General features: G+C 39.9%; 1 protein-coding gene across 2 annotated transcripts in view; it reads left to right on the top strand.

Annotated features, from left to right (window-relative positions):
• Window positions 1–12,696, top strand: part of LOC130181071 (glutamate receptor ionotropic, delta-1-like) — a 236,113-nt gene extending 223,417 nt beyond the window's left edge. The window contains exons 15-17 of one of the 2 annotated variants that reach the window (XM_056394828.1): window positions 7,914–8,154; window positions 10,551–10,689; window positions 11,777–12,696. In XM_056394828.1, the coding sequence (XP_056250803.1) occupies window positions 7,914–8,154; window positions 10,551–10,689; window positions 11,777–12,183 (787 nt within the window). In that variant the 3' untranslated portion in view covers window positions 12,184–12,696. The remainder of the gene's footprint in view (window positions 1–7,913; window positions 8,155–10,550; window positions 10,690–11,776) is intronic. The other variant, XM_056394829.1, reaches the window with a different exon arrangement.
• Window positions 12,697–13,176: the final 480 nt, after the last annotated feature.

Genomic DNA, 13,176 nt, shown 5'->3' with positions numbered 1-13,176 from the left:
GCCCTCCACGTCGATGTCATGGTACAGGACAGACGTTTAACTGGGATGGTCAGAGAAAAGCAACAGGTTATCCTCAATCAAAGCGGTAATATCTACACGGGCCGAATCAGACAAGTGAGACAAAAAACCCTCTGAATTCCTCAAACGAGCGGTCTGGTGTGTGAACAACATAGTTGGTGTCACTAATTTTTCTCTCCACCGTATATGGACCTGAAAACCGAGACTGCAAACTGGGCCCAGGTAACGGAAGCAGCACCAAAACTTTTTCCCCTGGTTGGAATACACGGAGGACAGACTTCTTATCATAACGACGCTTCATGCTAGCTTGACTCTGTGCCAAATTGTCACGGGCTAACTGACACACATGATTAAGACGCTCATGAAAAGAACTGACATAATCCAGTACATTATGCTCAGTTTTTGGCAACTCTGACAGCCACTTCTCTTTGAGGAGCCGAAGGGGACCACGCACAGTATGGCCGAAAACCATATCACAGGAACTAAAACCTAAAGACTCTTGAGGAGTTTCACGCACGGCAAATAACAGAAGAGGGAGGCCCTCATCCCACTCTCTGTTAGACTCGAGGCAGTATTTGCATATCATGGATTTTAATGTCTGGTGGAACCTCTCAAGTGCGCCTTGGGACTCTGGATGGTAAGAACTTGATGTTACATGTTTAACTTTTAGCTCTTTCATTACCTGTGCAAACAGTTTGGACATGAAATTTGTGCCTTGGTCACTCTGAACAATCTTGGGCAAACCAAAAGTTGAAAAGAATTTAATGAGCACTTTCACAACCAGCTTTGCTTTGAGAGTGCGCAGTGGGATGGCCTCAGGGTACCGCGTTGCAGCGCACATCACAGTCAAAATATACTGATGTCCGGACTTAGTTTTTGGTAATGGGCTCTCCGAGCACCGGGATCGGGTGCAGGGGGGCCAGAGGAACAGGTTGATTGGGCTTTCCCACAATTTGACAGGTATGACATGTGCGGCAATATTTCGCTACGTCGGTCTTTAACCCGGGCCAAAAGAAATTGCGCAACACACGATGGTATGTCTTTTTAACACCAAGGTGGCCAGGTAAGCTGGAGTCATGTGCAAGACTCAAAATTTGCGTGCGATAGTCTGTGGGCACAACCACCTGATTAACAACGCGCATCTCGCTGGAGTCGGGACTCCACCGTTTCATCAAGACACCGTTGTCCAGAAAAAACACACACGGCTTGCTGTCATCCTTGGCGGCTGCAACAGAGAACAGACACGAAGTTAGAGACGGATCATTTTTCTGTGCATTTATCAACATTTCACGGGTCACATTCAAACTCAGGTCTGCGTCAGCAGGAAGGAAATCACACTCGTTGACACACTCAGTAACACATTTTGGTACCTTTTTTCACAATCGGAAGTGGGAGACACTGAAAAGGAGGGCGCACCCTCATCTAATGCAGCCAAAAACGAGTCTGATAGATCCACAACTTCATCCAATTTTCTAGCCTGTGCGCGCGTAATGGCACACACAGGAAACACATTCGGGACAGATACCACAGGAGAGACAGAGGGAGGGCAGCAAGCAGACACAACAGACAGTGGATCATTAATGACTTTGGGCAGAGGAAACACATTTCCTCCAGCCAAATCATTGCCTAAAATAAATGAAATGCCACTGATCGGTAACCGTGGGAGCACGGCAACTTTCACATGTCCCGACACGAGCGGTGAATGCAAATGGACCATGTGAAGTGGGGCATTGAGTTCCCTCATCTTAATTCCCCACATTAGCAGATCAGAAAAGCACGAAGTTTCATCGCAGAGTGGCAGTACACTAGCTAGCATGAACGAATGAAAAGCGGCTGTATCTCGGAGGATGGTCATCGGCACTTTACCGGATTCCTCACCGGTTATAGAAACAAACCCGGGAGAAATGAACGGCTTGAACTGAGGGTCAACCTCCATGTTTACCTCTAGTTTGGGTAATGTGTCTTTTACAGGTGGGGACGCAGAGTTTATAAAACCCACACCTGCGGGAGGTTTACCATTTTTGTTTTGTCCCTTTTTCCTAAGCGTTGGCCTGGCTCATGGCAGTAAAAACACTCGCGGCTCTCACCCGCAGCTGGTAACGTGCTTTTACGCATCAGCTTTGGGGATCGGTTTCTGCGCTCAAATGTCGCATGTGAAACGCGAGGTGCCGGCATGGAAAAAACACTTTTGTGCGTCAGAATGAACTCGTCAGCCAGCACGGCTGCTTTTGTCACAGACGATTGTTTTTGTTCATTCAAATAGACAACAATTCGTTCCGGCAAACACTTTTTAAACTCCTCGAGAAGAATGAGCTCTCTCATCTCCGCCATGGTTTTAATATTACAGGCTTGGCACCATCTGTCAAACAAAACGCTCTGGTCACGAACAAACTCAACATAAGTCTGGTTGGCAGTTTTTTCACTGTTTCTAAATTTTTGACGGTATGCTTCGGGGACCAGCTCATAAGCCTGCAACACAGTCTTTTTCAAGATGTTGTAGTCAATACTATCTTCAATAGACAGACTGGCACAGACCTCTTGGGCTTTCCCCACTAACTTACACTGGAGGAGAAGGGACCAGAACTCTTTGGGCCAACTCAGGGCAGCAGCTATCCGCTCGAAAGCGCTGAAATACGAATCCACTTCGGACTCACGAAACGGAGGGACTAAAGCAATGTGCTTAGTGATATTAAAAACAGGAGCAGAAACAGAACTGTGGCCAGAAAGAGGCACCGGGGTGGAGGCTACAGGGGCTCCTTTTTCCAGCTCGGGAGCCCAGATGCGCAGATGCATGGCTTGTACCTCCAGCTGTTTATTTCGAGTCTCTGCCTCCTTTATTTGGAGTGCTAGGCGGAGATCCTCTGTGGTCATGTTACCTACAAGAGGATCTGTGATCGGCCCAAGCTCCACACCAGCAGCGAGCGTGCCAGCAACCTCCGCCACCGGTGCGTCACTGGCCGCCTCACCCGCAGCAGCATCAGCCGCATCAACAGCTGTTTTGGGTAAGACGCCCTGCTCCACCACACAGCAACCGCTTAAGCTCCTCCTTCCTAGCACCAAAAGACACATGCACATTATAACAATTTGCTACAATCAAAAGGTCTGCTTTTCTGCATTTATCAATTTTCGCCAAAGATGGACTGGTCACAAAATCATCCAATGAAAACTGCATAATTCCCCCACACACCAAAATAAAACTACCAACCAGAAAAACTACTCACCGAAACTCACCGGACACAAAGCGCGACAAGAAGACGGAGGAGCCCCCAATTCATGTTATGCCCCAGTCTAAGGGGGCCCTAGGACACAACATGGATTGGCCCCATCTTCCCCAAGTCCCAAGTAGCCACCACAAAGATTAGTTGAATATAAAGAAAAAGTTTCTTATGAACATATAGAAAATAAATATTTAGGTTAGGCTTCAGGGTGGACTAAGGCCAACATAATAAACATAATCCCTTTGTCTTGAAAATAAACAACTAAGCTAACCAAGGGAAAACAAATAACAACCAACTCACCTCCCTAACCAAATAAACAGGAAAAAACGAGAGAAACAAAACTGGCAGCCCACCCTTACTATTCAATGAAACAACGAACTACACAAAACTGAATTGCTGCAACGGTGTGGCCAGTTGGGAGAAGAGGAGAACGAGAGTGAACCGGTGGACAGCTTGGCTCCTTATATACCAGGTGATCAGGGATGCAGCCAATCACCAACCAGGGTACAGAGCCTTTCCCCCAATGACGGCGCGGCTGTGGCACACACCTATTTGCATACAAATGAAAAAAACAGGAACACAGGTCACACACACACACATATACAACAAACCACCTACAATAATATGACCGCGGTCATAACAGACGTTTTTTGACATTTTTATGCCTTACTATGATGTTTTTATGCCTTACTATACTGACGTTTTTTGACATTTTTATGGCTTATTATACCATGATGTTTTTTGACATGTTATGCCTTTTTATAGTATGATGTTTTTTGACGTTTTTATGCCTTACTATAGTATGACATCGTTTGACATTTTTATGCCTTACTATACTATGACGTTTTGACGTTTTAGTGCCCTACTATACTATGACGTTTTTGACATTTTTATGCCTTACTATACTATGATGTTTTTATGCCTTACTATACTATGACGTTTTATGCCTTAATATACTAAGACGTTTTTTGACATTTTTATGCCTTACAATACTATGACGTTTTTTAACAATTTTATGCCTTACTATACGATGACGTTTTTTGAAAATTTTTTTGCGTTACTATACGATGACGTTTTTTGACATTTTTATGGCTACTATACTATGACGTTTTTTGACGTTCTTGTGCCTTACTATACTATGACGTTTTTTGACGTGTTATTCCCTAATATACTAAGACGTTTTTATGCCTTTCATTTTTTGACATTTTTATGCCCTACTGTACTATGACACTTTTATGCCTTACTATACTATGGCGTTTTTTGACATTTTTATGCCTTACTATACTATGGTGTTTTTTGACATTTTTATGCCTTACTATACTATGACGATTTTTTGCCTTACCATATGACGTTTTTTGATGTTTTTATGCCTTACTATACTACGATGTTTTTATGCCTTACTATACTACGATGTTTTTTGACGCGTTATGCCTTAGTATACTATGACGTTTTTTGACATTTTTATTGCTACTATATTTTTTGACATGTTATACCTTATTAAAATATGTTTTTTGACGTGTTCTGCCTTACTATACTATGATGTTTTTATGCCTTACAATATGACGTTTTTTGATGTTTTTATACCTTACTATACTATGACGTTTTTTGACGCATTATGCCTTAATATACTATGACGTTTTTTGACGTTTTTGTGCTTTACTATACGATGACATTTTTATGCCTTGCGTTTTTTGACATTTTTATGCCCTACTGTACTACGACAGTTTTTGACATTTTTATGCCTTACTATACTATGACGATTTTTTGCCTTAATATATGACGTTTTTTGATGTTTTTATGCCTTACTATACTATGACGTTTTTTGACGCGTTATGCCTTACTATACTATGATGTTTTTTGACGTTTTAGTGCCTTACTATACTATGACGTTTTTTGACATTTTTATTGCTTACTATACTATGATGTTTTTATGCCTTACTATACTATGATGTTTTTGACGCGTTATGCCTTACTATACTGACGTTTTTTGACGCGTTATACCTTAATATACTATGACGCTTTTTGACATTTTTATGGCTTACTATACTATGATGTTTTTATGCCTTACTATACTATGACGTTTTTTGACGCGTTATGCCTTACTATACTATGATGTTTTTGACGCATTATGCCTTACTATACTATGACGTTTGACATTTTTATTGCTTACTATACTATGATGTTTTTATGCCTTACTATACTATGATGTTTTTTGACGCGTTATGCCTTACTATACTATGACGTTTTTTGACATTTTTATGCCTTGCGTTTTTTGACATTTTTATGCCTTACAATACTATGTTTTTTTTTTACGTTTTTATGCCTTACTATACTATGACATTTTCATGCCTTGCGTTTTTTGACATTTTTATGCCCTACTGTACTACGACACTGTTATGCCTTACTATACTATGAAGTTTTTTGACATTTTTATGCCTTACTATACTATGACCTTTTTTGACGTTTTTATGCCTTACAATACTATGATGTTTTTTGACATTTTTATGCCTTACTATACTATGACGATTTTTTGCCTTACTGTATGACGTTTTTTGATGTTTTTATGCCTTACTATACTATGATGTTTTTTGACGCGTTATGCCTTACTATACTATGACGTTTTTTGACATTTTTATTGCTACTATACTATATTTTTTGACGTGTTATGCCTTTTTATAGTATGATGTTTTTTGACGTTTTAGTGCCTTACTATACTATGACGTTTTTTGACATTTTTATTGCTTACTATACTATGATGTTTTTATGCCTTACTATACTATGATGTTTTTTGACGCATTATGCCTTACTATACTATGATGTTTTTTGACATTTTAGTGCCTTACTATACTATGACGTTTTTGGACATTTTTATTGCTTACTATACTATGATTTTTTATGACGTTTTTTGACATTTTTATGCCTTACTATACTATGACGTTTTTTGACGCGTTATGCCCTACTGTACTACAACATTTTTTGACATTTTTATGCCTTACTATACTATGACGATTTTTTGCCTTACTATACTATGACGTTTTTTGATTTTTTTTATGCCTTACTATACAATGACGTTTTTTGACATTTTTATGGCTACTATACTATATTTTTTGACATGTTATACCTTAATATAATGTTTTTTGACGTTTTATGCCTTTCTATAGTATGACGTTTTTTGAGTTTTTTATGGCTACTATACTATGATATTTTTTGAAATGTTATAATATGATTTTTTTGACGTTTTTATGCCTTACTATACTGACATTTTCATGCCTTGCGTTTTTTGACATTTTTATGCCCTACTGTACTACGACACTGTTATGCCTTACTATACTATGAAGTTTTTTGACATTTTTATGCCTTACTATACTATGACCTTTTTTGACGTTTTTATGCCTTACAATACTATGATGTTTTTTGACGTTTTTATGCCTTACTATACTATGACGTTTTTATGCCTTACAATACTATGGTTTTTTTTGACATTTTTATGCCTTACTATACTATGACGTTTTTTGACGCGTTATGCCTTACTATACTATGACATTTTTATGACTTACTATTCTATCACTTTTCCTTTTGCAGAAGTAGGCAGAGAATTATGCTTTTATATTCTCCGTCCGTACTGTTTGTCCTTTGTTTTTGGTTAATCTTATTTTTCCTCAGACACAAGAGTGATATTAGTGATTTTCAAAAGAGGACAGCAAGTTCTCTCTTCCATGTAAAGTGTAAATTCATAAACACCATCTGAAAGTGGAGGTTTGATCTTTCTTTAAACCAGTGAACCAAGATTTTAAATACATCACTTGTGTGGAGAAATGGTGAATATTTAAAGGCATCTGGAGTTGTGATGTTTCATGAGTGTAAATGCGTATAAATGATTTCATGTCAGCTTTGACAGCTGTGTGTAAATATGTCTGAGTGTGCCTCTTTGCTCTGAATGAATGTGCAGATTTGTGCACCAAAAGTCTCTATGTGCCAGTCACTGTTGAAGAAGGTGAATAATGATTGTACAGAAAGCTAACCACTCCGACAGATTCACTGTCTCGCCTCTGTTTGTACTCAGCCGTCATTATTCTCCACCAGAACATCTATCTATTCCTCTCAGCTCTTTCTGCTCTAGCTAATGGGCTTACTGTAGTATTTGATCATCTTTGTTTTCATGCTTATATACTTTGATATGAAACCAATTAATCTTACAGTGATTTGTTTTTTCTTTGCCTTGTTTACATAGACCTGCTCTTGTAGCTCTTGTTAGCATTTAGAAATTGTTTCAACACTGCATTAGTGATACGTATTACAGTCTGCTGCTGCGCAAACTGCAGTTTTTATTTGCGCTTTACCCACCATGGGCCTTAATTGAGCTAACAATCAATGCTAATACAGTACATTAACTGCATGTTTTTATTAGTTTTATGTCATGATCGACACAGTATTATCAGAGTAATTATAGTCATCCAGAGCAGCCTTACATTGATTTTCCAATTTTCCTTTATGTTTGTCTTTGAAAATAATTTAATTTTCCATTCTCTCCTCCACTTTCTTTGTAATTTGATTAGCCAGCATTTAACATGATCTGAATCAATGTTATTGAAGGCTTTGTCCAGTTTCCTGTGGTGTTATCATGATACTGTGCAACTGCTGTGTGTGAAACAACTACTCACTCTTTCTCCTCCACAGGATTTTGGAGCTTCAGGAAAAAGGTGACTTGGACATCCTGAAGCAGAAATGGTGGCCGAAGAAAGGCCGCTGTGACCTGCAGAGCTACGCAGATGCCCAGCCAGAGGGACGTGCACTGCGTCTCCACAGCTTTGCCGGCGTGTTCTGCATCCTGGCTGCCGGGCTGCTGCTGGCCCTCCTGGTGGCTGCACTGGAGACCTGGTGGAACAGCAACCACTGCCGGAGAGAGCAGCCCAAAGAGGTGACCACTGACAACTCGTCGGGCCAGTGCCCAGGCCCAAGCCTGCTAACCCAGAACCGGGCCATGGTTGCCACCACGGGTCCCCCTGCCCCTCCAAGGCCCCGGTCGAGACCCAGACCCCCGGGCCCCCCGGTCCTGCCCAGAGATGCCACTGCCACACTCTACTTTATGGATCCACCAGGCGCTGACGCCAGCCCCGATTTAGTAGAGCTGCAGTACACCCAGTTATAATAGGTGTGCCCCTGACGATAGTCCAGACATCATGTGATCAATCTTCTCATTCCTTCTCATGTTGGGAGAGAGGTTGGGGTGCTTTGTTAGGGACTTCTCTGAGGCTTCTCTCTCAAACAAACTTACTGTGATTCTCTCTCATACTGATGCATAAAAGTATAGCCTAAATTTTGGGCTGAAGAACAGTCACAGTCACTGGTGCTCATGTGAGAGAACCGCAGCTGGAATGATAGCAGTAAATAAATGTTGAATTGTAAAATTCAAATTGTACTTCTGAGTCAATAAGTGCTTCAGTCGTACAATAGCTCTCTTTAGCTAATCCATTCAAGTCTTAATGCTTTAGAGCTCTGACTTCATCTTGCCGCTGTCGACTGGGCAGCCCCTCTGCATGAGGCGTCCAGACAACTAAGGCTTGACATGGATCCCTAAACTAAAGTGTGAGCAAAAGCAGATAGTAAAGAATCTGAGCCTTGACCTACCTGTTTGACTTGAACCACTGACTGAGGACTCATCCATTTAAGACACAGTCCCGTTCTGGAAATAAAATAATAATAATTCACAGTAAATCAAACTTTTTGCTGCAGAAAAGAGTTTGAGTTACTGCTGTTGATTTCTATTTCAGTCTTTGTGCACAGCTGCTCTCATAATAACCACATACTGCTGTCATGGGAGATTCACAACAAACATCACTCAATATTTATAGAACATAAGATGTGTTAGATGTGTTGTCTGACTACAATCATGTTTTGTGCTACATTATTATTATGTTTGTAGTTATGTTTTTTAGCAATGTTCCACCCAAAGGCTACTGAGGATCAAACACTAACCTTGTTCAGGCTTGAAATGTAACTAAAAGTTTTGTAGTTTTCTTGGCTACAGTTTCATCCAACAAGGGCAGCTTTTTGCAGCAGAAAAATGTCAAAAGCTAAACAGACATTTATCAAAACACTTCAGCTTAATCTGCTCATTAATAGAGGGAAAAGGCTAAACAGTCTCTGGTTCATGCTCAAATGTGACAACTGTCTCCCTTTTCCCAGTTTTACATAAATTGAATATCCTTTAAGTTTTAGCTTTTCTGACAGACAAAACAAGCAGACTTAAATACACTGAGCTCTGGGGAATTATGACTGCAATTTATCACTGTTTTCCTATATTTAAGATTAAATGATTGTGTTTATTTTTTGCTGAGTATGTTTATTTTAAAAATTGAGAATTGTTACAGCTGTGATAGTTGATCATAGCTACTGCTCTTCACACTACAAACTTTTTGCAACTACCTTTCAAGCCTGCAGGAACAAGTGTTTAATATTCAAAAGATCTGGATGGAGTATCACTTCAAATTGTTCTAAGTATCACTGGAATCATGACAGCACAAACATATAGTATGTGGACATTATGACAGCCATTTCAGACTAAATGCTATTAAGCCTGGACACATCAGCCATATAAAGGATTAGTTCAACTTTTTGGAAATATTTGCTTTCTTGCTGAGAAAGCTATACCACTCCAATAAATGTCAGTTAAATGAGATGCCACAGCGAAGGGATGATTAGCTTAGCTCAACATAAAGACTGTAAAGGGGGTACTGCTAGGCTCCATCCTCTGTTCATTTGTGGGAGTTACATTGTTTAACAGATTATTTTCTAGTTGCCTGTTAACAGGTTGGTCACTGCAACAACAACAAGACAACAAATTTACCCATGAGCTTCAGCTGCCATTGCCACAGAGAAAAGGCCATTTAAAAGCGTGAATTGAATGTTTTGTCGTTGCAGTTGTGTAAAAAACAGTGTCATAGTTGCCAAATTACCAAAAGAGTCATACATTTATTCAAGTTGCAGATTATTTTTCACAACAGTGACATTTTTCGTTTCTTTGCCAACATTAGGAGTATCATTTAACAGAATACCAAAATGCACCTAGGGACATGTAGTACAAAAAAACCCCACACAGGATCACTTTAGGCTTTTTAAGCAAAGAACCAGATATTTTCCAGCACAGTTGCTCGTCTTTTGTACCGATTTAACTGGGAAAGTTTCAATTACACACAGACATGAGAGATAAAGACTCTGAAGTAATTAGTAGTAGTTAAGTAGTAATCAATTGTAATTATATGTCAATGTCTGGGACCGTTTTGGTTATGTATAATTGTCTATGATCTCCAGCAGGTGACTAAGGATTACGGTCTGGAAAGGGTTTCTGGTCCATTGACATATAATGACATAACAAGCGCTTCACCAGAAGGGAGGCGGGACATATGGACAGACAAAGAGAGAGACTGGGAGGAGGCCAAGGCTCTTGACACAGGTCAGGAGAGGCCTGACGTACTGTACTGAATGGTCATTGGCTGTGTCAAGGCGAAGGGGCGGGGCATGGGGCTGGGCAGGGGTAGATTGTAGATGCTTCATCTGTCATCTCACCCCATAGTCTCTGTTGTTTGCCTTTTTTGGTTTTATCGGTCTTCTGTGTGGCTTGACTTAAATGGGTGCATGATGATAAAATGTTGGTTTGTGGAGGGCAGGGTGCAGCCAAAAGCGAGCATGGTAACATACGATGCAAAATGTGTGTCTGATAAACAATCATATGCTCTTTATTTGGCCTCTCCCTGTCTCCCATATTTGTGTTTCCTCATTGATGTTTTTACCTGGAACTGAAAGAGGAATATTTTGAAATATTCTTTAATTTAGATTAACTGACTTTAACTATAATTCCATTTGAATTTTATTGTCTCAAAGTCAGATTCATTGGATTTGTGTGTCCATTGGAGCGTGTCTTGTTAACAGCTGATGCTCTTCATGCGAGAGTCACCTCCTGCAGATGTGTGGTCACCTAATTATGGGGAAAATTTAAGCACTTCTGCATGAAGAGACATCTTCATTTAACTTCATTTCAGAAGTGGAGACATTATCTTTTTACAGCCCCATATTTAGAATTTACTGTTTTAAGGTAATGTCTCTCTTGATGTCGACTGCTTGAAAAATTCCAGTATATTCTTAATTTATATGTTTGGGCTTCCTGAATGAAGCAGAAATCCAGTGTGTTATTTTAGCAAACTTAGATGATTACTAATGTTGTTTTAGACTTTCTCAAACCGAGTGATAGAGTCGACTGCATCGCCTGTACTGAAGATAGTTGGTCATGATGGTGATAATGAAACAACCATTGTAACTCATCTTTTTCTGTCTTCTTTCACTCTCTATCCTCATCCCATTCATTCTTTAACCTTTCAACCCCTTTCACTGCACATTCATTTTCACTTTTATTCTTTATCACACATTCTTAATTACATTCATGCTCTCCCTTCCATTAAAACCTCTATCTACCATCCTTTCTCTTGGCTGCTTTTATTCCACACGCACTCTGTGGCTCTGCCTTTCTTTCCATCTATCTTTAGGACAAAGAGGTGAACCTGGAACAGGTCCACCAGCGTTTGAACAGCCTCCTGGACGAGGACTTGGCCCACAAGCAGCTGCCAGGCCAGTCTATCGAGATCTCTGCCCTGGACATTGGCAGCATGCAGCCCAGCCAGTCCCTGGAGGCCTTGTCTGCTCGGGACTACCCAGCCCATCGGGGGCCGCGGCCACTCTCTGTGACCACCTTCCTCCAGGAGGGTCATGGAAGGACACTGGGCGCAGCCGCTGGCAGGACCTTGCCCTTGCCCCTCAGCAGTGCCACCATGCCCTCTATCCGCTGCAAACACAGGGCGCCCAACGGGGGCCTCTTCCGTCAGAGCCCAGTCAAGACACCCATGCCAATGTCCTACCAACCAGTGCCAGGAGGACCCATCCCAGAAGCCAGTGAGCCCAGCCACGGGACATCCATCTGAGCACGCCGAACATTCACAGACACTCAAGCTCCAACAGAATAGTGGAGAGCTCAGCAGAGTGCTAACAGTGTGAAGAGATATAAATAAAACACTAAAAAAGGATTTTTATTACAAGTGATCAAGAGTCAGTGGGACGACACATGACAAGATACTGAGACTTTAATGTACATATTTGTAAGTACAAAGAGAGAGAGAAGCAACATTAAAAAGTGTATTTTGAATATTCTCAACAGTTGAGTTTAAAAAACATAAAAGTATTAAAAAAATGACTGTTTGAATGGCTTTGTAAATTTTGTTCTAAATGAATAAAGGTGACAATTCTTTGTGGTTGTTTTCTAAGTGCCAAGTTCAAAGATGTTTTCTTTCAGATTAACATTAACTGAATGTACTGTAAGAATTCATGATAAAAAGACATTTCACACTTCAAAGACATTGGAAGAATTGATTTGTTTCATATGAAAAAAAATAAAAAGTATAATACAAAAACACAGATGTGTGCCTGGAAACATATTTAGAATATGAGTGTCATGCTGTCAAGTGTGTTATTTGTGACTCTGGAATCACTCATCAAACAGTATTTTAGAGAGCAATAGGAGGGAAATGACAGCCTGAAATGTTTATCACACTCTCCACCACTACAATTACTTCAGTAAATTAGATCTTGCTATCAGTTTTTTTGCTTCATTTAAAAAAAAAAAAAAAAAGGTCTAAATTGATGTTGACTTTCTAAATATTTTTTGAAATCCATTTGCAATGATTTTTTTTTTACTTATTGAGACTTGGGTTCGTTGTATGTTCCCGCTGAAGTTTCTATTGCTGGAAGATTTTCTGAACCATGCTTGTGCAAGAAAACATGTTTTTTTGCATCTGGAAACTATATAGTTTGGGTAAATGTGTATAAAACATTTAAAATCAGTTTAAAACTGCACAGATATTTTTGATGAAAATAAATAAATGAGCTCTTACAC

Source organism: Seriola aureovittata, chromosome 14 (genome assembly GCF_021018895.1).
Source record: "Seriola aureovittata isolate HTS-2021-v1 ecotype China chromosome 14, ASM2101889v1, whole genome shotgun sequence".
NCBI classification, from domain to species: domain Eukaryota; kingdom Metazoa; phylum Chordata; class Actinopteri; order Carangiformes; family Carangidae; genus Seriola; species Seriola aureovittata.
Note: the sequence above shows the minus strand (reverse complement) of the source record. Positions and strands in the feature narration are given on the sequence as shown.